Raw genomic sequence first — 21,681 nt, forward strand, 5'->3', positions numbered from 1 at the left:
TCCAAATAGTGACTCAAAACCGCCTCTCTTCGCGACCGGCTTTTCAGATAAGAGTTTAACCCGTGTGTATGAATTCTACGGAAAGCACAAATTTCCGTTGCGCCCGCGTTGAACTGCTTAGGAGCAGTGAGCAAAACTCACTTTGCGGGATCACGATCAGGGTAGGATCTGCCGCCTTTTCTCCCCGAGGGAATTGGGTTGAAACCCCGCTTCACTAATCGTGTGGCTTTTTGTCCTTTCAGATTGACGTGTTAGAATATGTGCATAGTCAGGAGTACATTCATGGTGACGTCAAGGCGCAGAACCTCCTGCTCGGAATGGATGAAGGGGACCAACACCAGGTAATTTTTCTAGTCTTCTTCTTTTCCTCAATTTCAGTTATTTGTTTTCCAAACAAACACTCTTGTCTGTTTACCTAAACGCGCTGCAGCGCTTGCACACACTACAGGAAAGCAATACACCAAGCGCCCTGGCCGTATGACGTAGGTCGCAGAATATTGCCCCTGTGCTCGGCTGTGTTTAGTCTGCATAATATGCCGATAAGCACAATGGACTGGCTGTTAACGTAAGCATGCAGCATCAGGCGCCTGTCAACTAGGTTCGTGCAACGCAGCCTATGAGCGTGGCTCGGTGTGGCGGCGTGCGCGTCGCTGGAGGTGACCGGACGGACGGCTCGCCAGGTGTATCTGGTCGACTTCGGGATGGCCAGCCGCTACGCCAACGACGGCCGCCACAAGCCGAACGTGCGGGACGCGCGCAAGGCGCACAACGGCACGATCGAGTTCACCAGTCGTGACGCGCACATCGGCGCCCACTCCCGACGCGGTGATCTCGAGATCCTCGGGTACAACCTGCTGCAGTGGGCGTGTGGCCGGCTGCCCTGGCAGGACCACCTGCGGCAAGCCAACGCCGTAGCCCGAAGCAAGTGCGAGGCGATGGCCGACGTGAGCACCCTGGTGCGCACCTGCTTCCCGCTCGGACTCGTCCCGGGCGCAGGTGAGAGCCCTGATGCGCACCTGCTTCCCGCTCGGACTCGTCCCGGGCGCAGGTGAGAGCCCTGATGCGCACCTGCTTCCCGCTCGGACTCGTCCCGGGCGCAGGTGAGAGCCCTGATGCGCACCTGTTTCCCGCTCGGACTCGTCCCGGGCGCAGGTGAGAGCCATGATGCGCACCTGCTTCCCGCTCGGATCCATCCTGGGTGCAGGTGAGAGCCCTGGTGCGCACCTGCTTCCCGCTCGGACTCGTCCCGGGCGCAGGTGAGAGCCATGATGCGCACCTGCTTCCCGCTCGGATCCATCCTGGGTGCAGGTGAGAGCCCTGGTGCGCACCTGCTTCCCGCTCGGACTCGTCCCGGGCGCAGGTGAGAGCCATGATGCGCACCTGCTTCCCACTCGGACTCGTCCCGGGCGCAGGTGAGAGCCATGATGCGCACCTGCTTCCCGCTCGGGCTCGTCCTGGGTGCAGGTGAGAGCCCTGGTGCGCACCTGCTTCCCGCTCGGATCCATCCTGGGTGCAGGTGAGAGCCCTTATGCGCATGCGGCAAACACTCGGACCCGTCCCGGGTCCAGGTGAGAGCCCTGGTGCGCAGGTGGTAACCGCTCGGACTCGCCACGGGTGCAGATGAGAGCCCTGATGCCCAGGCCGTAGCCGACATTGCTGCGCTGGAACGAACTCCTGTCCTGCTCGGACGCGTCTGGGTTGAGGTGGAGCCAATCTTGGCCAGGGCCGCTACACACGTGCTCTAGTGACGTCTGTGGTTGTGCTTGTTGTCTACCGAATGACTGAACGCACTTCTTCGGCTGCGGTTTCAGCGACAGCTGCAAACGTCAAACCCCGCCATCAGTATAGACGGTTTGGCTCCCTTTTAATGTTTAGTAGGGCGCCACGATAGAGCGTCATGGAGCGGAGAGCCGCCCCGCGATGTCAAGCGTGCGCGCTTGGCCGAGCTGGTACGTGCTAAGGTGGCAAATTGTGTGTCCGGGGCAGACAAAGAGTTCTTTCTCCGAAACAGCACTCCATCGTCAACAAGGCCGGTGGGAGCCCCCACCGGTCCCTTGACCCCTGGTAAAGGCGCACCGATGGCCCTCCCCCACCGCCAACTCGGACTGGGTGTGCTGTTGTAAAGCGTGCCCCAGCCAGTCCACCGTCTCCATGCCACGGAGGAGACCCCAGAACTCGTGCCAAGGTGGGGCACGGTCCTACGGAGTTCAGCCGTGGCTTGCGGTCTGAGACGTCTGGTCTTGCAACGGGTGCAGCAGAGTTCTATTAACACGCGCCCGGGTCGAGAGGGTCAAAGTGACCCCCCGAAGGTTTTTCCAGAATGGTTTCCGAACGCCGCGGTGCAGCCGCGCCAAATTTTGCGTAGTTTTAGAAAATTGAATGGCGGATCGTTCTGTATTAAACTTATTTTTGTCACATTGAAATGTACCTTGTGAGGCCACTGACGTACGGCAGGCCAAAGTCAGACCATGGATTCTGCGAAGTCAGTTCCCAGGGAATCGCTCAATCTGATGCAACAACGGAATGTTGGACGAGACCATTCATCTCTGAGATACTTTTTAGGCTACGCCGCAATTGAATGAATGAATTCCATTGACCTTAGGTCAGTTTTAAAGGTCAGATCAAGGTTAAAGCCAATCTGCTTTGCTGCTCTAGGGCTTGTTGCACAGGGTAGTTTCTGGTGCTCATTTTGAATTTTTAATGACAGGAACCGCGTTATACATCTTCCATGCACTTCTCAAAGATCAGAATAGGTCACTGCCCTAAAATGACTCGGGTCAACATTTTGTTTTAAGGAACATACTGCCTAGCATAATCTTTGTCGCTTGTTCAAATGCAAAACTTAAAGCAGTCTTGTATGATTTTGATTAACATGACCTTTGAAAGGTCAAACAAGTTCACTGACCTTAAATGATCATGTAGCGTTTTTCCCAGAACAGGTATCTAGGTTCTGGGGTGCACTTTGCAGACCAACCTGGAGATTGACATTGTTTGACCTTATTTGCCCCGAAGTTCACGGCCTAGGAACTTTAAACATTGACCTAAGTAAGTTCAGGTACAGGTTAACACACTCGATAAATTTGGTGTCTCTAGCTTTCTTAGTTCCTGAAATCTCAGCTGGGGGGGGGGGGGGGCAAATCAACCCCCCTACTCCCACTCGAGCGAAGGGTATCCAACCGGCCACCGGGCGCGTGTTGAGCCGGACCCGGCTTAGGTTTTCACGCCCTATCTTACCTTTTTAGTACACCCTTTTACAGGCGTTTTACTGTGGAATTGAAGGGGAATAAGGGCGAATGTCCTAGATCTCCGGGCTGTTGTCAGCAGTGCTTTTCTTGCAGTGGTAGCGCTACAAGAGACAAGGCTAGCGCCTGAGTATTTCTGCTCTTTAAAAGGATATGCGGTTCTTGCAATGACGCGTTGACGTAGAATATTGCACATGGCGGTGCACTGCTTGCAGTTCACCATAGCGTGCCAGCGAGGAGGGTTAACTTGCGGCTCTCGCATCACGCTGCGACCACGCGGCGCCATCTTAGTCACCATCACATCACTGTTTGTTCGCTTTACCTTCCACCAGGTATCGCCTCGCCATCGGTGCGCATCCAAAATTTGCTGTCTGAACTCACTCTACCATTTCTCCGTCTAGGTGATGGTTTTAATGCTCTGATTCTAAAGGTTCTAATGCTCATCACACTGCACGGGGGTGTGACGTCACGAAATCCGCGGGGGAATGTGGAAGAATTTCATCCGTGGTGCTTCACTTTTAATCTAGACGCAGTGAATCTCCAATTCCCAGCTCGTTCAGCACCTCGAGTCGAGTGTCGGAGGTGACCCATTGGGAAGTGACCGCTTCTTTGCGTGGATCCGGTTTAACAGAAGGGAATATTGAGTGCTAGGCCGCAACACTGGAGGCGGACTGGTGCGAGCGTGTGACTCGGCTTGAAACATCGTTTTTACCTGACCGAGAGGGTGTCACCTTTAGTGAGCATTGTACTCGTAGACTAAGAATGTGCCAGCAACTGTATCCCATGCGCCCCATGTATCCTGGCGCCCCATGACACCCCAGTTCTGTGGTGGACGGAGGAGTGTCGGAGCGCCGTGCGGGCGCGGTAACAGCGCCGAGAAGCCGTTGTCGTCCCTTTCGCCCTTTCAAAGGCGAAATGGGTGTGATCGGTTTGGAAAGGTGCTCCGATGCGATAAGCTCAAGGACGGCGGGATCGAGGTTGAGTTCCAGAACGGAGAGGAGGCCAAACGGGCCAGGACCTCGGAAAGGTTTGTGTACTGTGTACGGGATGCGGAGGGGAAAAAGGATGTGTCAGTGGCGATGGCTGTGGAGGTCCATAGGACAAAGAACTCGTCAAAGGGTATCATGAACTGTTTTGACCTGAGAGATGTCAGTGATGAGGAGATAATCGATGGTCTCGCTGAGCTCGGGGTAACGGATGCTCGCCGCATCAAGGTGCGCAGAGGTGCGGAGCTGGTCCCCACGAACAACATTGTGCTGACTTTTAATCGTCCTGACATACCATCTGAAGTAAGGGTAGGCTATGTGAAGGTAAAGGTGCGCCTTTTTATTCCGAACCCCATGAGATGTTTTAAGTGCCAAATGTTTGGACATACGAGAGATTTCTGCCGCAACCAGCCAGCATGTGGCAAGTGTGCTTCTCCGGAGCACCCGAGCGATCAGTGCACTGCAGCGAACCCATGGTGTGTGAACTGTGGGAAAAACCAGAAACCTCACTCCACTTTTGATCGCGCATGCCCGGCGTACGCCAGAGAGAAGGAGATCATCGCACTAAAAACCACGAAGAACATCTCATTTCGGGAAGCAAGGGACTTATATGAACTGAGCCACCCTAAGACATCATATGCCACGGCGGCCAAGGTCCATGTCCCACCTGAGGTCTCCTTAGACCAGATGACTGGATCGCAGTTCATTAAACTGCTTACATCGTTCGGGCTGTCGGTTGTACCGGCGTCTCAGGTGCACGCCACAGCATCGGCAACACTGTCGTCCCCCGTCTCGTTGGCACCTTGTGCCCCCTCTGAGGCACAGGCCAGCGCGCCAGTTGTTACCCTCGCCGCCCCACCCCACACCAGCCGAAAGCAATGAGTGGACCGTGGCCCGCCGGGGCCGAACCTCTCGGTCTTCGCCAGTAAGCGCGCGATCACCGGCTTCACAACCGTCCTCCCCAGGAGCATCACGTCCTACAACCCTGAGTGAGACGATGGGTCGGAAACTGGACAACCTTGAGCGCCAAGAGGCGGAGAGACGGGCGCGCGAGGCAAAGCGTGCACGCCTTCAGGAGCAGGAGAGGGCAAAGGCAGCCAGTCGGCTGTCGGGTGCGGGCCCCGGGCCTGCTCCCACGGGGGAGGTAGTCCCACCTCCCCGAAAGCGTGTGGAAGCTCCCTCAGGCCCCTCCGACTCGCGGAGAGACCCGTCTATGGGTGCTCCACCACCACCGCCGCCTAGGACCACGGCGTCGCCGGCGCCGGCTCAGTTTAGGACGGGGCGTCCGGAAAAGCGTGGACCGCCGGGGCCGATTTCGCCAACAGATGGCGGTAGTCCCCGGATCCGACTCAGGATCCGCCCGATCTCTTCGGGTTCTGACGACAAAACCCACAACCATGGGCCAGGCTCTAGCGCTGCTGAGTTCTTTTAAAACCTTACAGTGCTTTTAAAGCCTCCTCATTCAGTCAGTTTTACAGTGGAACTGTAGAGGTGTAAGGTCAAGCACCCAGGACTTGCAGACAGTTTTAAGCGCGCACTGCCCGGTAGCCGTTTGTCTCCAGGAGACCAAGTTGGCGCCTGATGCGGCCTTCAGCCTGAAAGGGTACACTACCTTCCGCACTGACATGCCAACAGATACCGTTGCTTACGGTGGCGTTCTTTTGGCTGTACACCAAAGCGTACCTACGCGGCGTCTGGTGTTGAGAACAGACTTGCAGGCTGTCGCAGCAACGGTGAATTTCAACCGCCGCACCATAACTGTCTGCTCTCTCTACTTGCCACCTGGGGTTTCATTTCCATCTGGAGGACTACGAGAGTTAGTCTCTCAACTCCCTCCCCCTCTACTCGTTTTAGGCGATTTTAATGCACATCACACTGTGTGGGGGTGTGCTTCCACGAACACTCGCGGGAGGCTATGTGAGGCTCTCGTGCGTGACGAAGGTCTGTGCGTTTTAAATACAGGATCAAGAACGCATTTTACATTGCCATCCGGACAATCGTCGGTGCTAGACCTGAGCATTTGTAGTCCGCAGTTGGTACCACACTTCACCTGGGATGCTTCAGAGGACCCCCTTGGAAGTGACCACTTTCCGGTCTGGGTTCGGTACCGTGGTGGTACTGTTCTTGGTACTCGACCTCAGCGTTGGAATTTCAAGAAGGCGGACTGGAGGGGATTTGAGACTCGCCTGGACGAAACGTTTTCCAACGATTTCGACTCTGCAACTCCGACTACGGAGGAATTTACGTCTCTCGTGTTGGATGCGGCGAAAGGATGCATTCCGCGCACCTCCGGATGCCCTCGTCGTACCCCTGTACCTTGGTGGAGCGACGAGTGTCGCGACGCTATTAGTGCACGTCGGAGAGCTTTTAGGGCTTTTGACCGGCACAGCAGCACATTAAACCTCTTGGCTTTCAGGCAAGCACGCGCGGCCGCACGCCACACTATACGAGAGGCGAAACGTGCATCATGGCGCAGCTACGTCAATTTACTAAATCGCCACACGCCGACGTCACAGGTATGGGGCCGCATTAAGCGAATCGCTGGACTGCATCCAGCAGTTTCCCTTCCCGTACTGCGAGTGGGAAGTCAAGACATCACCCACCCAAGTGATGTGGCAGAAGCCATTGGGGAAGCCCTGTCAGACCGTTGCCGAAATGGCACCTGCGATCCGCGGTTTTTGCGGCACAGGGCACGATGTGAAACTTCGCAGGTTAATTTTTGTACAGATGACGTCCTGACGTACAACAAACATTTCACTATGATGGAGCTTCAAGCGGCCATTCGCTCGCTGCGTAGTGTAGCGGAGGGGCCCGACCTCATCCACAATGATATGATACGGCATTTTCCTCCCCGTGTACTACGAGCGTTGCTGGCAGTTTTCAACTGCATATGGGTGTCAGGTAACTTCCCGCCAATCTGGCGAGAGGCAATAGTAGTGCCTATTTTAAAGCCCGGGAAAAGTGGGACGAACGCTCTTGACTACCGCCCGATCGCCCTCACATCTTCGCTTTGTAAGCTCATGGAAAGAATGGTGAATGTGCGGCTCTCGTGGACTTTAGAACGCCAGAACTTTTTCACGAATGCTCAGTGCGGATTCCGTAAGAACAGGAGCACGATTGACCACATCTTAACTCTTGATACCGCAGTGCGAGCCGGATTTAGTAGCAAGCGTCATACCGGCGCCATCTTCTTTGACATAGAAAAAGCTTATGACACCACATGGAGACATGGAATTATGATGAAGTTACTCGATTGTGGCATCCGTGGTCACATGGGAAAGTTTTTACAAAACTTTCTGACTGACAGATTCTTTCGGGTGCGTGTTGGTTCTTATCAATCCGACAGGTATCCACAGGACAGTGGTGTGCCTCAGGGCAGCGTATTAACTGTCATTCTTTTCGCAGTGATGATAAACGACATAGGGGACACGCTTCCACATGGGATCAGCCGTTCTCTGTTTGTAGACGACTTTGCTATTTGGTGTAGCTCATCGACCACTCGCACGATGGAGCGACAGCTGCAGCTGGCTGTCACACGTCTGGAGAAGTGGAGTGTGCTCAACGGTTTCCGGTTTTCTACATCGAAGACAACTGCAGTTCATTTCTGTCGTCGTCGCCGTCACTGTCCTGATATGGAAATCAGGCTGTATGGGGAACGCGTCGCCAATGAGAATACCGCGAAATTTCTCGGTATACGCTTTGACCGACGCCTAACATACCGTGAGCACATCAGAAATCTCCGCGACAAATGTTTAAAATCTCTTAACATCCTAAGGTGCGTGGGACGTACGTCATGCGGTGCTGATAGGAGGACACTCTTACTCCTATACCGCTCCCTGATTCGTTCAAAACTTGACTACGGCTGTTTTATCTACGACAGCTCATCAGACCTGATCAAACGTACTCTGAACACGGTGCATCACGCCGCACTCCGTATCGCCACAGGGGCTTTTCGGACATCGCCCATAGACAGTCTTCTGGTGGAGGCTCACGAGCCCCCACTAACATTGCGAAGGCAGATGCTGGGACTGCGCTACACGTGCAAGCTGGCGCAGTTCCCAGATCATCCCACCTACAAAGCAGTGTTTTCGCGTAGCTTACGAAGGCTTTTCCTACGTCAACGGTCACCTAAAACTTCTCCCTTCTGTGTACGAATGAGAGAGCTTTTAGATGCGAGCGGCCTGAACCTACGGCGTGTCATCAGACCTAAACCCATGGAGACTGCTCCTTGGGAGCTAGCATCGCCAAGAGTGGATGTCTCTCTATCAAATATGCAAAAGCAACATGTCCTCATGGCGGAACTCAAAGGCGCAGCTTTAGAGCACATGGCCTCCTTTGACGGGTACAAGATGACTTATACAGATGGTTCGAAGACGGATGCAGGTGTAGGGTGCGCTTTTGTGTGCGGATCGACCACACGGTCATTCACACTGCCTTCACACGCGTCGGTCTACACTTCCGAGCTTATAGCCATTAGCAAAGCTCTCTGTTTTATTGAAGTGGACGATAGCAATCTGCATTTAATTCTTTCCGACTCCTTGAGCAGCCTGCTGGCTGTTAGCGGCTTCTCCCCGTCGAATCCACTTGTTCAGGACATTCAATCTCGTCTTAGCCCACTGGATCGAGCAGGAAAAACGGTCGTTCTGTGCTGGATCCCAAGTCACGTGGGGATATGCGGAAATGATCTTGCTGACGCGGCAGCAAAGCGCGCTACGACAGGGACTAGAATTCCTATAACACCACTACCTGCTCAAGACATGTACCCCGCAGTGTCGCTGTTTATGCAGAAGCGATGGCAGTTCTACTGGAACTCGCTGAGCGCCAACAAGCTGCAGTCGGTGAAACCCCGCATTGGATTATGGCAGTCGTGCTTTCGGGACAATAGGGTGGAAGAAGTTGCTCTTTGCCGGTTACGCATAGGTCACACATATGCTACGCACCGTCACCTGCTGTTGGCTGGCGACAGACCATGCTGCGGTCGATGCTCTGATCCACTGACCGTGCATCACGTACTGGTCGCTTGCCGCCACCTTACTGCAACGAGAGCGCAGTTTTTCGGACGCCACGTCCAGAGTCGCACGCTACGCGACTTTTTAGGAGATTCTTCGAACATCGTCGGGTTTGGTAAAGTGCTCCAGTTCCTTCGCGCTATAGATTTTCCTGTAATCTTCTCATCATGATGCTAGGGCCGATCATCATGGCTCTATAGGGTGACCTGATTGATGCATTTCTCTGATTGACGGCTCTGCATGAATCGATAGTTATGGGCGCTGCATGACCTTTAGCAGTCGATGCGCCCTAAATCCCCAAATCATCATCATCATCAACGTGCGTTTCGAGCTTTTGGCGCTATGAGTAACGTGGCCAACCTAAAAGCCTTTAAGGAGGCGACAGCTTTTGCTCATGGCACGGTAAGGGAAGCACAGCGTGCTTCCTGGGGCGCTTACGTGAGCACGCTAAAACCGTTTACACGTTAAACCACACTTAACCGTTTTATGCTAAACCAACATCGCAGATTTGGGATCGAATCAAGCGTGTTCTGAGGAAGTTTTTACCTATGCCTCTTCCGGTGCTATGCTTGAACGTTCAGGTTGTGACGCGCCCGTTGGATGTTGCGAACGAGATTGCCCACTGCAGTGTAGGTGGTGACACAAATCCACGATGTGTGCGGCGTAGAACGCGATGTGAGCAATTTGCAGTAGACTTTTCCGAGTGAATGACGTTCATATAATGACTCATTCGCCCTGGTCGAGTTGGAATCGGCAACGGCCAGATTTTGCAGCATGTGAGAAGGTCCTGTTACTGTGCACAGCGATATGCTCAAACATCTGCCGTCTCGCGTGCTTCGCGTTCGATCAGTGGTTTTTAATTCGCTTTGGGCCAGAGGTGAATTTATAGTTTCTTGGCGAGCAGCTTCAAGTGCATTGCTCACGCGTCATAGGTGCGGACAGGAAAACGCTCTTGCTCTTCTATCGCTCTCATCAGATCGAAGCTGGACTATGCTTCCTTTGTTTATGACGGCGCTTGTGAGTCAGCAAAGCGCTCATTGGATACCGTACATCATACTGCCTTACGTATCGCAACAGGCGCGTTCAGGACCTCTCCGACAGCGAGCCTCCTTGTTGAGGCCCACGAGCCCCCTTTGTCCACTAGGATACAAATATTAGGCGTGAGATACGCCTGTAAGTTGGCACAGTTTCCCGATCACCCAATATACAAGTGGGTCTTCTCCCGCCGCACACTACGCATGTTTCTGACTGGGACAGTACATCGGATCGCACCTTTCTGTGTGAGGATGTTCGTACTTTTACAAGAATGTGATATTCGCACACGGCATGTGATCCGTTGGGAAATTCCTGAGACCCCTCCTTGGAGGCTGTATCCACCAGCGGTGGATGTCTCACTTTCCCATTTCGCGAAGGGGCGGGCGTCTCCGGATGAGTTTCGGCTGAGATCTTTGGAGCTGATCGTGTCGTACCCGGATCACAAGAAGACCTACACGGACGGTTCGAAAGCGGATGCCGGTGTTGGATGTGCTTTTGTCCAAGGTCCTGTTACACGATCTTTTGCTTTGCATGGTCACGCATCGGTCTTCACATCCGAGCTAATAGCCATTCTTAATGCACTCCATTTCATTGAAGTTGACAGTGACGACCAACATTTAGTTTTACCGGACTCTCCTAGTAGCCTGATGACACTGCAAGATTTAGATTCATCACATTTCATCGTTCAGAACATTTTAACTCTTCTTACCACACTGTCGCGATCCGGGAAGCAGGTGGTATTCTGCTGGATACCGAGCCACGTTGGCATATCGGATAATGAAGTAGCTGATGCCGCAGCAAGGCGTGCCACACACGCATCTGAAATCCTTACTATGACAGCCCCCGCTAACGACCTGTATGCAGTAGTATCTGCCTTTATGTTGAAGCAGTGGCAAGCGAATTGGGATGTGCATGGTGCCAATAAACTGAGAGAGATAAAGCCCCGGTTGGGACCATGGGCGTCCAGCTCTCGTAGGATGAGGCGGGAGGAAGTGACGCTATGCCGGCTGAGAATAGGCCACACATACGCAACTCACCGATACCTGTTATGCGGGGAAGACCAACCGCGGTGTCCTCGCTGCGGGGATCGTTACACCGTACGACATGTCTTGATAGATTGTGCCCACCTCGCCTTGGAACGTATGCGCCATTTTGGATCTGGATTCTTGCGTCCAACGCTCTGTGGTATGTTGGGAGACGATTCCAGCTCAGTGCATGACGGTCGCATTTTTAGTTATCTTGAAGACGTACACTTTCATGTCATATATCGAACCAAACCTCATCTCCCCGCTTTTTCAAGCAACTGTTAGATAAAAAGTAGGTTATGGGCGCCATATGACCAACGTAGTCGGTGCGCCCCAAAGCCCAAATCATCATCATCATCAGCTTATGTCGTCCCCTTTGAAAACCGGTTAGGAGTGGGTGGGATCCTTTACATATAGATCCGTTTCTCTCACATCATCGTTTTCTAAGCTGATAGGGAAGATAGAAAGATGGCTTTTTGACAAAGAGGGCGTCTTTGTCGTCACATGGTGTCATGCCATTCTTTTAAAGCTATATAGGTATGGTATAGGGGGCTGTCTGGGCACTTCTCTTCAAAAGTTTTAAGTCGACTGTTGTTTCCGCGCCCGTGTTGGGATGTGCTTTCTGAGACGTACCATCAAGTTAACGGTGTGCCCCAAGGTGGTGTCCTGAGCGTACCAATGTTCGCCGTTATGATTAACAATATCGGGGCTGGGTTGCCGTAGTCTGCGGATGGCAACTTTTTTGTTAATGATTTTACCATTTGGACAAGCGCAGCAAGAGCGCCATCGATGGATCGGCATCTCCAGCTGGCTGTGGACCGTGTTGAGAACTGGGATACCATAAACTGGTTCAGGCTTTCAAATAACAAGACCGTAGTTGCATTGTTATCGTAGTTGGCGATGCGGTGGCCGGTATTCTTCCGTATAGCCAACGCATGCCAACTAAGTCTGTGGCTAGGAACCATCCTGCCAGCTAACGTATAACGTTCATCTTAAGACGCTACGGAGACGCTGTTTGAATTCTTTGAGCATACTGAAATGTGTTGCGCGCTTATGTAATGGAGGAGATCAAAGCACGGTTTTGCTATTGTACCGCACAATTATACGCTCTAAGCTGGACCACGCCCGTTTTATTGATCGCAGCGCGTGTGAATCTACCAAACGCATCCTTGACACCGTCCACCACACCGCTCCGCGTGCTATCACAGGGGCGTTCCGCATATCACTCATCGTAAACCTCATGGCAGAATCACACGAGCCGCCCCTGTCAGCGGCGAGGAAAATGGTCTGTATGGGTTATGCGCTTGAGGTGCGACATTTCCTATCGCATCCGGCATGAACGCAGTTTTTTCGCGTCCTGTTGAGCATCCCAGTCACGTTGGGATCGCGGGTAACGAGTTGGCTGACGCGGCCGCCGGGCGAGCAGCGCTGGCTCCATGTGTGTGTTCTCCACCCCTGCTAGACTTCAACCCTGCAATAAAATCCTTTGGTGCACAACAAGTTGCAGCGTTGTTAGGACGGTACAGATGTTGATAAGCTCCGAGCAATAAAACCCCAGCTGGGTCAGTACTTACCTTGTCGCAAAGTGAAGCGGGAAGGGGTGGTCCTCTGCTGACCGCGTATGCCACACGTATGCGACCCACGGCTATCTGTTGGAGTGAGCCGATAAGCCTGTCTGTCATCGATGTGGTATTGATCTCAGCGTTCGCCATGTGATTATATCGCGTCCGCATCTCGTGGAGGAACGCCGACGTCACTTTGGAGAGCATGACTCATCCTGACGCTCTGTTACAAACTAGGAGACAACTCGCGCTTCGCGAAATCCTAACAGGTGTCTGTTTCGTTAACACCATCAACTGCGGGGCTATTTACACAGTTTATTAGTTGGGTAAAGCCCTCGCTATGGACGTGAAATGACCGCTGCGGTCGGCGCAACCGAGGACACCAATAACGAACAAGATGTTTAATGGAGTGTGAGGTCATGCCGGGTGTATTCTCTCCCCGGCGATACTGAAGAAGACGTGTTGTAAGGGATTCCAATTATCCCCGGATTGGACACCCTTAGCGTCAGAGGCGATACGTACTTTGTTGGCTGTAGGGGTCTATACTTAATGTTTGTTTCTTTTTTAAATGACGATATGTGCTTCGTTTCATGCCTGCCTCTATGTATGGTTCTTTGCTTCATTTGTCTCTTCTTCGTAGGGCAAATGGATTCCCTTGCACTCTCCTGAGACTCCTTGACTTTGGGGAACAGGAGTCATGTGGAAACAAGTCAGGAAAGTACATACAGTGACCATGTGCTTTCCTTTGCTTTGGTGCTTTGTTGTAGTAGTCGCGTCAAAAACGCTGACCACGAATGACAAAGTCGTGAACAATACAAAACAATCAAACTTGAACGAACACAATTATGTTAAAAACACGGATGGACTGCACCGCTCTGGGCCCAATTTCGGCAAAACTCTGGCAAAAAGTCCGTCGTTTTGCGCAAGCTGTATGGGGCGCTTCGTGATCTCTGTAGCCAATGTAAAACACACATTTAAGTTACATGCAACGACGACAGTCGTCCGTGAATCGTCGGTTTCCAAGAAAAGTTGGTAACTACAGCTTGCGCTCGGTAGGCCCAGTGTTTAGGGAATCCGGCGTTGTATTATACACCATACGATAGATAGACGGACGGTCGCTCAAACAATGCTTTTTATACGCTGAGTTTGGCCGTATAATACCGCACGGGGCCGCCAGAATAATTTTGCAGTGCCGATTACCAAGATCCTAAAAAAATTTCCTGACCAGTGGGGTTTCATTTTTACTATCTATTACTTTCTGAGGCCGTTGTGATGTGGATCCATGGGAATTAAATGCTTCATTGGTTCGGGGCACCTCTTTTTATGAAATATGTAGAAAAAACAAATTGCTTAGATGCCTGGCAGGTCTAAATCTTTGACGATTTGTCTTGGCGTGGGTTTGCTGAGTGTGCTGGAGCCAATTGTTCTAAGTGAATAGGTGTGCAAAAAATGGCGTGGAAAGCTAAAAGGCAGTGTCATGCCATTGGCCGCATCCATCTGGCGTCCGATCGTATTGCCGCATGTCTATGGTGTGCGATGGTATGCTGTGCTGGGTGCTGTACCGCATCTGGCGGTATGCTTTGCTGGGTGCTGTACTGCATCTGGCGGTATGCTTTGCTGGGTGCTGTACTGCATCTGGCGGTATGCCGTGTAAGTATTGATCTCCGGCACCTGCCGCTTCCAACAGAGGCGATCCAGCGGTACCTGGAGCTGGTTGCAGCGATGCCGTTTGATGCCACGCCCGACTACGACGGCCTACGGGCCGCGCTGCGGAGCGGACTGCACGCGCTCGGCTCCCCGCCAGCCCGGCTTCGCTTCTCTCCGGGGGAGGTGAGCGGCGGGGGCCGGCGCTCTGGCGCATCGCGGCGCGCGCCGGCGCGTGGCTGGACGGGTACTGCTGTGGAGCACTCGGCGGGGGCGGCGCTCTGGCGCATCGCGGCGCGCGCCGGCGCGTGGCTGGACGGGTACTGCTGTGGAGCACGGGGCGGGGAGGCCAAGGTCGCAGGCTACTGGTGGCGGGTGCCCCCCGATCGCACGTCCGGATATGGACCCTGCCCAAATTGGGTCTTCTGTTTTCCCTACAAGAAAACTGGCACTGACGCCGTTTACTCCAGCATAGTAATTGAAATTTCAGGACTAAGTATTTGTAGTGTATGAATAAAGAAAAACAGTTTTTAGATGTCATATGAATATGGCATCCCGTAATGGTATTGTGTGGTGCAATGAACATACCATACGTTTTTGTCCTGATGACGACGTCTCGTGGTCTGTGCTGAAGCGTTGAGCAATAGCTTTATGCACTCACTTTTTAAGCATTAAAAGCGGCCCACGTTCCGATGGTGGTATTTGCCCAGGTAGGCTATTTCATGTACAGTAGCGTTAACGCTCTGCTCTGGCAGCTTCGGTTTGTTTTCAGCAGAGCTAGGTGACTGGAAAAGGAATCCCTAGATGCTCTACTTCACCTCTTGTCATGGTGGAAGACAGTCTTGAGTCATGGTGGGAGGTGGTTTTGAGCTACAGTGGGAGGCAGTCTTGAGTCATGGTGGGAGGCGGTCTGGAGTCATGTCGCGAGGCGGTCTTGAATTATAATAAGAGGAAGTCTTGAGTCATGGTGAGAGGCAGTATTGAGTCATGTTGGGAGGCAGTCTTGACTGATGTTGGGAGGCGGTATTGAGTCATGATGGGAGGCAGTCATAGCCCGAGGGACAAGAGAAGGATCGCTACGACCAACTTCACCCTCGCCCAATTTCGTTGACATGAGTCGTGCACAAGCCATTTGATAGAACGACGAACGTTTGTCTGATACGATGCATTGAATATTGTGGATGTTTTTCAAACAGCCAGTGTAGGTTTCGACAGAATCCATGTACTTTTGACAATATATCGATTTTAGTTACTGACATATGACAATCCTTTCAACGAGGATGCGATGAGACTTCCATTCTTTGACGTCGAGCTAACTTACGGCACCCGCTTACGCTTTGGTATCCTGGAAGCGTCTATGTTGCGGACCACAATTGCTGACGTGCCCATGCTCAACCACAGCACCGGTGGTCATGAACTATACGCCAATCGATCCAACATAGTGAGTTATGTGTGTGCGTTTTCAACGTGAGATTACTGGAATGGTTTAGCTACTAGATATGCCAATTAAGTATTTATGTGGCCAGATCACAGAGTCGGAACCCATAACAATGTCATGCTCCAAACCTATAGGAGATACACTTACAAGAACTAAAAACAACCAAAAGCAAAAAAAAAAAACCAGCTCGGCGTGCCGCGCTGGTTTTCTCCTTTTTCAGCGTCATGACCTTGGAAAAAACATTGTGAGTCCAAAGTTCCGATGCTGAGTTAATGACCTTCAATGCACCAGGAGGTACTAGTCAAGCGGCGTTATAGTACTAAACAACGATTCTGTTGACGGTGCTCAGTATTTCAAATTGTCCTCAATTTGAAGAGGCAAGGCCCTGTATATCAGGTACGGTTCTCCGGCGATTTGACGGCCACGTCACGTGGTCCCTTGGCGACACCGTTTGTCCGTGACATTGACTTGGGAACTGCCACGAGATGCGGACGAGCCGTCTGATAGGGCAGGTGTTCACGTCATTGGGACAAGGGCCCTGCGGCCTCTGCGGGGAGGACAGGGACCTGGGCCTAAGAATGATAGAGCCCAGAAAGGTTGAGCGAAATATTACGCTTTTAATGAGACACGTTAATCCAGAAAATGTCCCAAGGCTGTTTAGACAGTACCTTTAAAATACGTCAGAAATGATAACTTATTCAAGCCCCAACACTTCATATACCGTTCTATGTTAAAGGCTGCATAAATACACGACTAAGCCGGAAGCGTACAATAACCCACATCGAGTATCGAATTAGAAAATTGCTCACCGTGATCATCAGGCACCACGGGTGTCACCTGAACCCCAGCAGCGTGCATAACCCCTCCCCCAAATTGCTGAAGTCGGGTCTCATGATGAAGTTTGTGCGTTAAGCGTGGGCCGGAGTTGCCTTATAGCCTGCCGGTGCTGAGGTCTTGAGGTGAGCGTATTGTCTTTAAGTGTTGCCAAAATTGTTATGACAAAGCTCAGATCAAGTTATAAAACCAGCATCTATTGCGATATGCTCCATTGTTGCATGTCGATCTACCATATGTTTTTTTAATAATGATTATGTTCTGCTTAAATGTGCGTCTCCAAGATGTTCATTAAACGGGCCACAAATGCTGCGCTTTGTTTCTCTTACATATATGATTCTTTTCAAGCGTAGCGTTTCACTTAAGCCTTCTGAACCCTTCTCAATCTTGAGAATGAGCGCAGCCGAAAATATTAGATGCAGGTAACGTGGTCATTGCTTGGCACTGTAAAGTCGTTAAACCAGTTATATGACACTTGTTAGCCCAGCGTAAGAACTTTGAACTCATGTCGCCGAAGAACCAGGCGTTAAAGGACAACTTAATCGTCCGCAACCTTACAAAAGGTGCAAGGTGTGTACGTGTAATGTGCGTAAAGTTCCTGAAACGCGATGGAAAAGCACATGCTGCGATCAGTCATTGCTCCCAAGCTGTGAACCCGATTTAAACGACAGTTATCATTCGATTCAGAGTGGTCGATTTACTGATCCTTATACAATCTTGTGACCTTGTTCGTAGGTGACGGGTCATTATAGGACTCACAGGATGATTTTAGACTTGCTAGTATCATGGTCTGAAACTACCCTGCCGGTGGTTACGAAACTCGCCATTCGCTTCAGCAGGGTCCAGCTACTTATTTTTTCCGGTTTGGTGATCCCAGTGTAGGTCACGGGTCACCAAATGACATAAGCGTTATTGTCAATCCTGCTGACGGTCCTATGCTCCGAAACTACTCAATCGGTGGATTTTCATGAAACCTTCGCTCAATTCAGCGCGAACGAGTTCTTAGCTCGGCTTGGATTTGGCGAGTTTGACATAGGTCTAGGGCCAGAAAATGACCTTACGTCGTCAGGCGTGCTGACTGTCGCTTGCTCCACAATTGTTCGGTTGATTTTCAAGAAACCTTCACCTGTTTCTGCAAGGCTTGTAGCCGAAATTTCAAGAACGCTCTTCCTGTTATTTAACGGGCAATAAGACCATTAGCACCGCCCTTACGTATGTGCAATGTTCATCGCAGCTGCACTGAACACCTTACGATTTTCGTGAAGCCTTTACCCTTTGAGTAACCATGTTCGATTTAGTTGCCCTTAACCAATCTGGTGAACTTCACATACTTTACGGATCGATAAATGCGCAAACCTGTTCGTCATTTTTAAGAAAATTGTCCCTAAACACTCATTGCATTGGCATTGCCTGGTGGCCTAGTTTGAGTTTTGAGTGAACAGATATGCTGTAAACCATCTATCGATTCGGGACGCAGCCATACGACAAGCCCTTAGGTACGGCTAACGTCGTGACATTGTTAACAAGGTACAAAAGGGATGATTTCGCGAACACGGGGCGTTTTTCATTGAAAACTACAACGACGATTTTTCCGTGTTCAAGTGGCTGGCGGGGGGAGGGGAGGTACGAAGTACGCCCATGACCGCCACAGCTTGGTTGTTAATCGGGCCGGCGGGAGCCATGCCGGCAGTGGGCCGTGTCGTGTGGCCTGTGACCGGGCCGACCGGTGGTGGTCTGTTGCAGGAGTCGGACGCGCCTGCGCGGGGGAGAGCCCGGTCGGCCAACCGCCGTAACCGCTCCCCCCTCCAGCCGGTGCAGGATTCGTCTCCGCTGCCTCACAGTCGCCGGCGAGCAGCTCCCAAGCAGCGGGCTCGCGGCCGGCCCGTCGACGTCACCTCCGGTCAGAGCAGTGAGGATGAACAGCAGCCGGCCGCTTCCGTCGATAACTACGCGACGGACGTTCGGGCGCGGGCGGCGGCCGGCAAGGGAGGCCGAAGGCTGCCGTCCGCTGCTACCAAGCGCAGACAAGCAGTGAGTCACAGGTCCTGCCGGAACCGGCCGTTCGTCGACAGTGAGGACAGCGAGGGTGAGAGCGTCGGGACGAGGGCCCGCGCCACCCGCTCGGTGAGCAACAGAGCGGCGGAGACCTAATGGGACCTTTGACACCGTGACCGGGCTGTCGGGTCAGCAGGCCAGTCGCCGCTGGTGACTGGCCCGCCGGCCGGGGCACGTCATGACAGTGCCGCGTCCTTCCTCTTTTGGGCTAGTTGGTGTCGCCCATCCGCTGCGCCTCGCCCCCATTGCTGCCGATAATTGCCCGGCGGTCCGTGTGCCCAACTCACACGCTGGCATTCATGCTGTGCGAATCACAGCGCAGCCGTCACGCTGCACCGTTTGTCCGACGTGCGCGGCTGCCGTACATGTTCACCGCTGTATGTCATGTGCGCCGGCTGTCCTGGCTTCTGGCGGGGCTCTGTGATCGGCGACCGTCTGACACGTGTGACCCTCGACCCAGAGTGCCGCGGTCAAGTCGCGCAACGCTAACGGTGTCGGCTACGACAACTTGACACCGTCCATGCGGGCCGTGCTGGACCAGCGGGCTCAGAAGAAACACACCAAGTGGGTACACGTCCGCAGCAGACATACACAGGGGAACGGGGATCGGAGTGTGACAAAACACTTAGGCTGTGGTATCAAATGGGTCGCCGTTTGTTCACTTGACCGTGGGTTTCACTGGTGTGCTAGTCTTATGGCGTCCCGTTTGCACGTTGGTGAACTCATTGAAGATAGGTTATCACTCTTGGCGTGATGATGTTTCGCCGTGCGAACTGACTGTCGCCCCGGGACGCCACGCAGCGGGCCACGGTTTTTTACCCGTTGTCGAGCCGTTGCTGACTTTGCACCGGGGGAGCACCGACCCCGGAGATATGGATTCTTTGGTTGCCCACAGGTTGCCGCGCGGCCGCGGCCGGGGTGTCCAGGCGGCCGTCGGCGCCGCTTCATCACGGCCGGAGGACAGCGACGAGCCTGACACTGCGACAGCGGCGATGGCGCAGGGTCGCGCCGCGCGAGCCGCCGCCCGCCAGGCCCGCTTGTCCTCGTCCGAGACCGGCGTGGCGACGGCGGCCCACTCGCCGCCGCCAGCAGACTGCGACGAGCAAATGTTCTACACGCCCCCGAGCGCTCCGGCGCGCCGTCGCAGTGGCCGGCTCCGCGTCAGCCGGTCTCCAGAACTGTGGTGACGACTCCGGACTCCGCCGGCGAAGAGTTGGGCCGAGGTGCAGCACCGTGCCACGCCGGAGGGATTGGACTAGGAAGGGTAATAGGTTTCGTCGCTCATGCTTATGATCCGCTCCCTCTGGAGCATTCCGCTCCAACAGCTTTTACGCGAATCGCCTCAGTTGGCAGTGTGACCGCATTCATGTATATCGAAGCAACATTCCACGGCAAGCGTCAGGAGCAACATCCATACCCTATGTCTCCCGACGAAGGAAGCGAAGGCATCCAATGGGAATGGCCTATCGGGCGCGAGCCTCACTGTGCAGCCATCTTGTCGCCCTACGTAGTGGCGTGGCTTCTGCTTCACGGAGGAAAAGATACTTCAGTCGCGGAATTCTTCACGTGGAACTGAACTTTTCAATATACTTTACTGCGCACCTTAACACGTGAACTTCACGGAATTGCACGGAAGGTTTTATTCTTTCGACAATTGTAGTAGAATACGTTATTTCCGGTAAGCAAACAGCGCAAATACCTCGGATGCTGTCCAGAAGTGTCACTTTCTGGAATCGGTTCGTGGGTGAGCCGGCAAGGTTGACCCAACCCACGATCAACGAAAACAGGTCTCGTTCATTGTTTATCGAAGGAAGTCAATCGTGTAGAGCAAACTGTTTCATGCACAGTGGCGCGGCTCGGCACGTACGGACGAAAGGCTATGGAAGCCTTCAGGTACATTGCCAGGATGAATGTATCTCTATATTCGCAGGACCGTCTCAACAGACATGTCGATGACTGAAAGGACAGACTGGGTAAAGGGTGCTGGCTTGACGGAACACAGGAGAGACCGTCTTGAAGAATTTTGTGACCGGTGCACTTCACGTCAATGCGCTGCACAAAATATGTGGATCCCATTCTCGGGACGCCTTGCGGTACAAACAGCTGAATGACATACAACTGGGCTGCACGTAAACCATGTCCCTCATTAAATTTGCATATAATTAGGCTTTACAACAATACACCCCATGGCAACTGAAGAAGCAGTCGTTATGTTTTGAGTACCGAGTGCAACACGTATATGCTCTTATCTCCAGTCACATGAGTGAAGTCGTCCAAAACATCTCTTGGGTACGGGTACAGGTATCTAGCGAGTAAGTCTGCCGCGTCCCTAGTACGTCCTCGATTTAACGACACAGCGCGCAGGCGAAGAGGCATTCGAGGCAGCGGAACGCTGTGCGTATTATTTGTCGTAAGTGGGGTTTTCTCCCGCCCTACGTTGTAGTGACGTCACTGGTGCCAAGACTTCAGTGCGGCACGGCCACTAGTAGCGGGCGTAACGCTGCAGAGCTTCTGATCCGGATCTACTGAATCTTCGTGCTGACAGGGAAAAATCTGTTAGCGGCAAGTATACATGACCAGTGAGCCGATCATGTAGAACTGGATGTCAAACAGACCAGGATTGATATGACATAAAAAGGCCGGAATGTCGATATCTCGTCGCATCCACAACGAACAAAAATTGTTAGCGGCATGCGTGTATGACCAGCGAGCCAATCGCGTAGAATCCAGCGTAGAATCCAGCGTCGAATCCAAACGATGCGTTTGGCAAGACTCTGCGGCCGACCGTTGCGATGATATCCCCCCCCCCGCCCTCCCACGCACACACCGCCTTTACGTGTCGGGGGGGATT

The 21,681-nt window shown here is 52.9% G+C and overlaps 1 protein-coding gene across 2 annotated transcripts; it reads left to right on the plus strand.

Moving 5' to 3' along the window:
- Window positions 1-242: 242 nt before the first annotated feature.
- LOC119093725 (serine/threonine-protein kinase VRK1) lies at window positions 243-21,094 on the plus strand (the record flags this gene model as incomplete). 2 transcript variants are annotated; one of them, XM_037216730.1, is given in 6 exon segments in its annotated part: window positions 243-341; window positions 681-996; window positions 14,547-14,689; window positions 18,519-18,899; window positions 19,291-19,394; window positions 19,726-21,094. In XM_037216730.1, coding segments are annotated over 6 exon segments (1,335 nt in total), but the record flags the coding sequence as incomplete, so codon positions are not given.
- Between the last annotated feature and the right edge of the window lie 587 nt (window positions 21,095-21,681).

Source organism: Pollicipes pollicipes, unplaced genomic scaffold, assembly GCF_011947565.3.
Source record: "Pollicipes pollicipes isolate AB1234 unplaced genomic scaffold, Ppol_2.1 Scaffold_4002;HRSCAF=4701_pilon_pilon_pilon, whole genome shotgun sequence".
In the NCBI taxonomy this organism is placed as follows: Eukaryota; Metazoa; Arthropoda; class Thecostraca; order Pollicipedomorpha; family Pollicipedidae; genus Pollicipes; species Pollicipes pollicipes.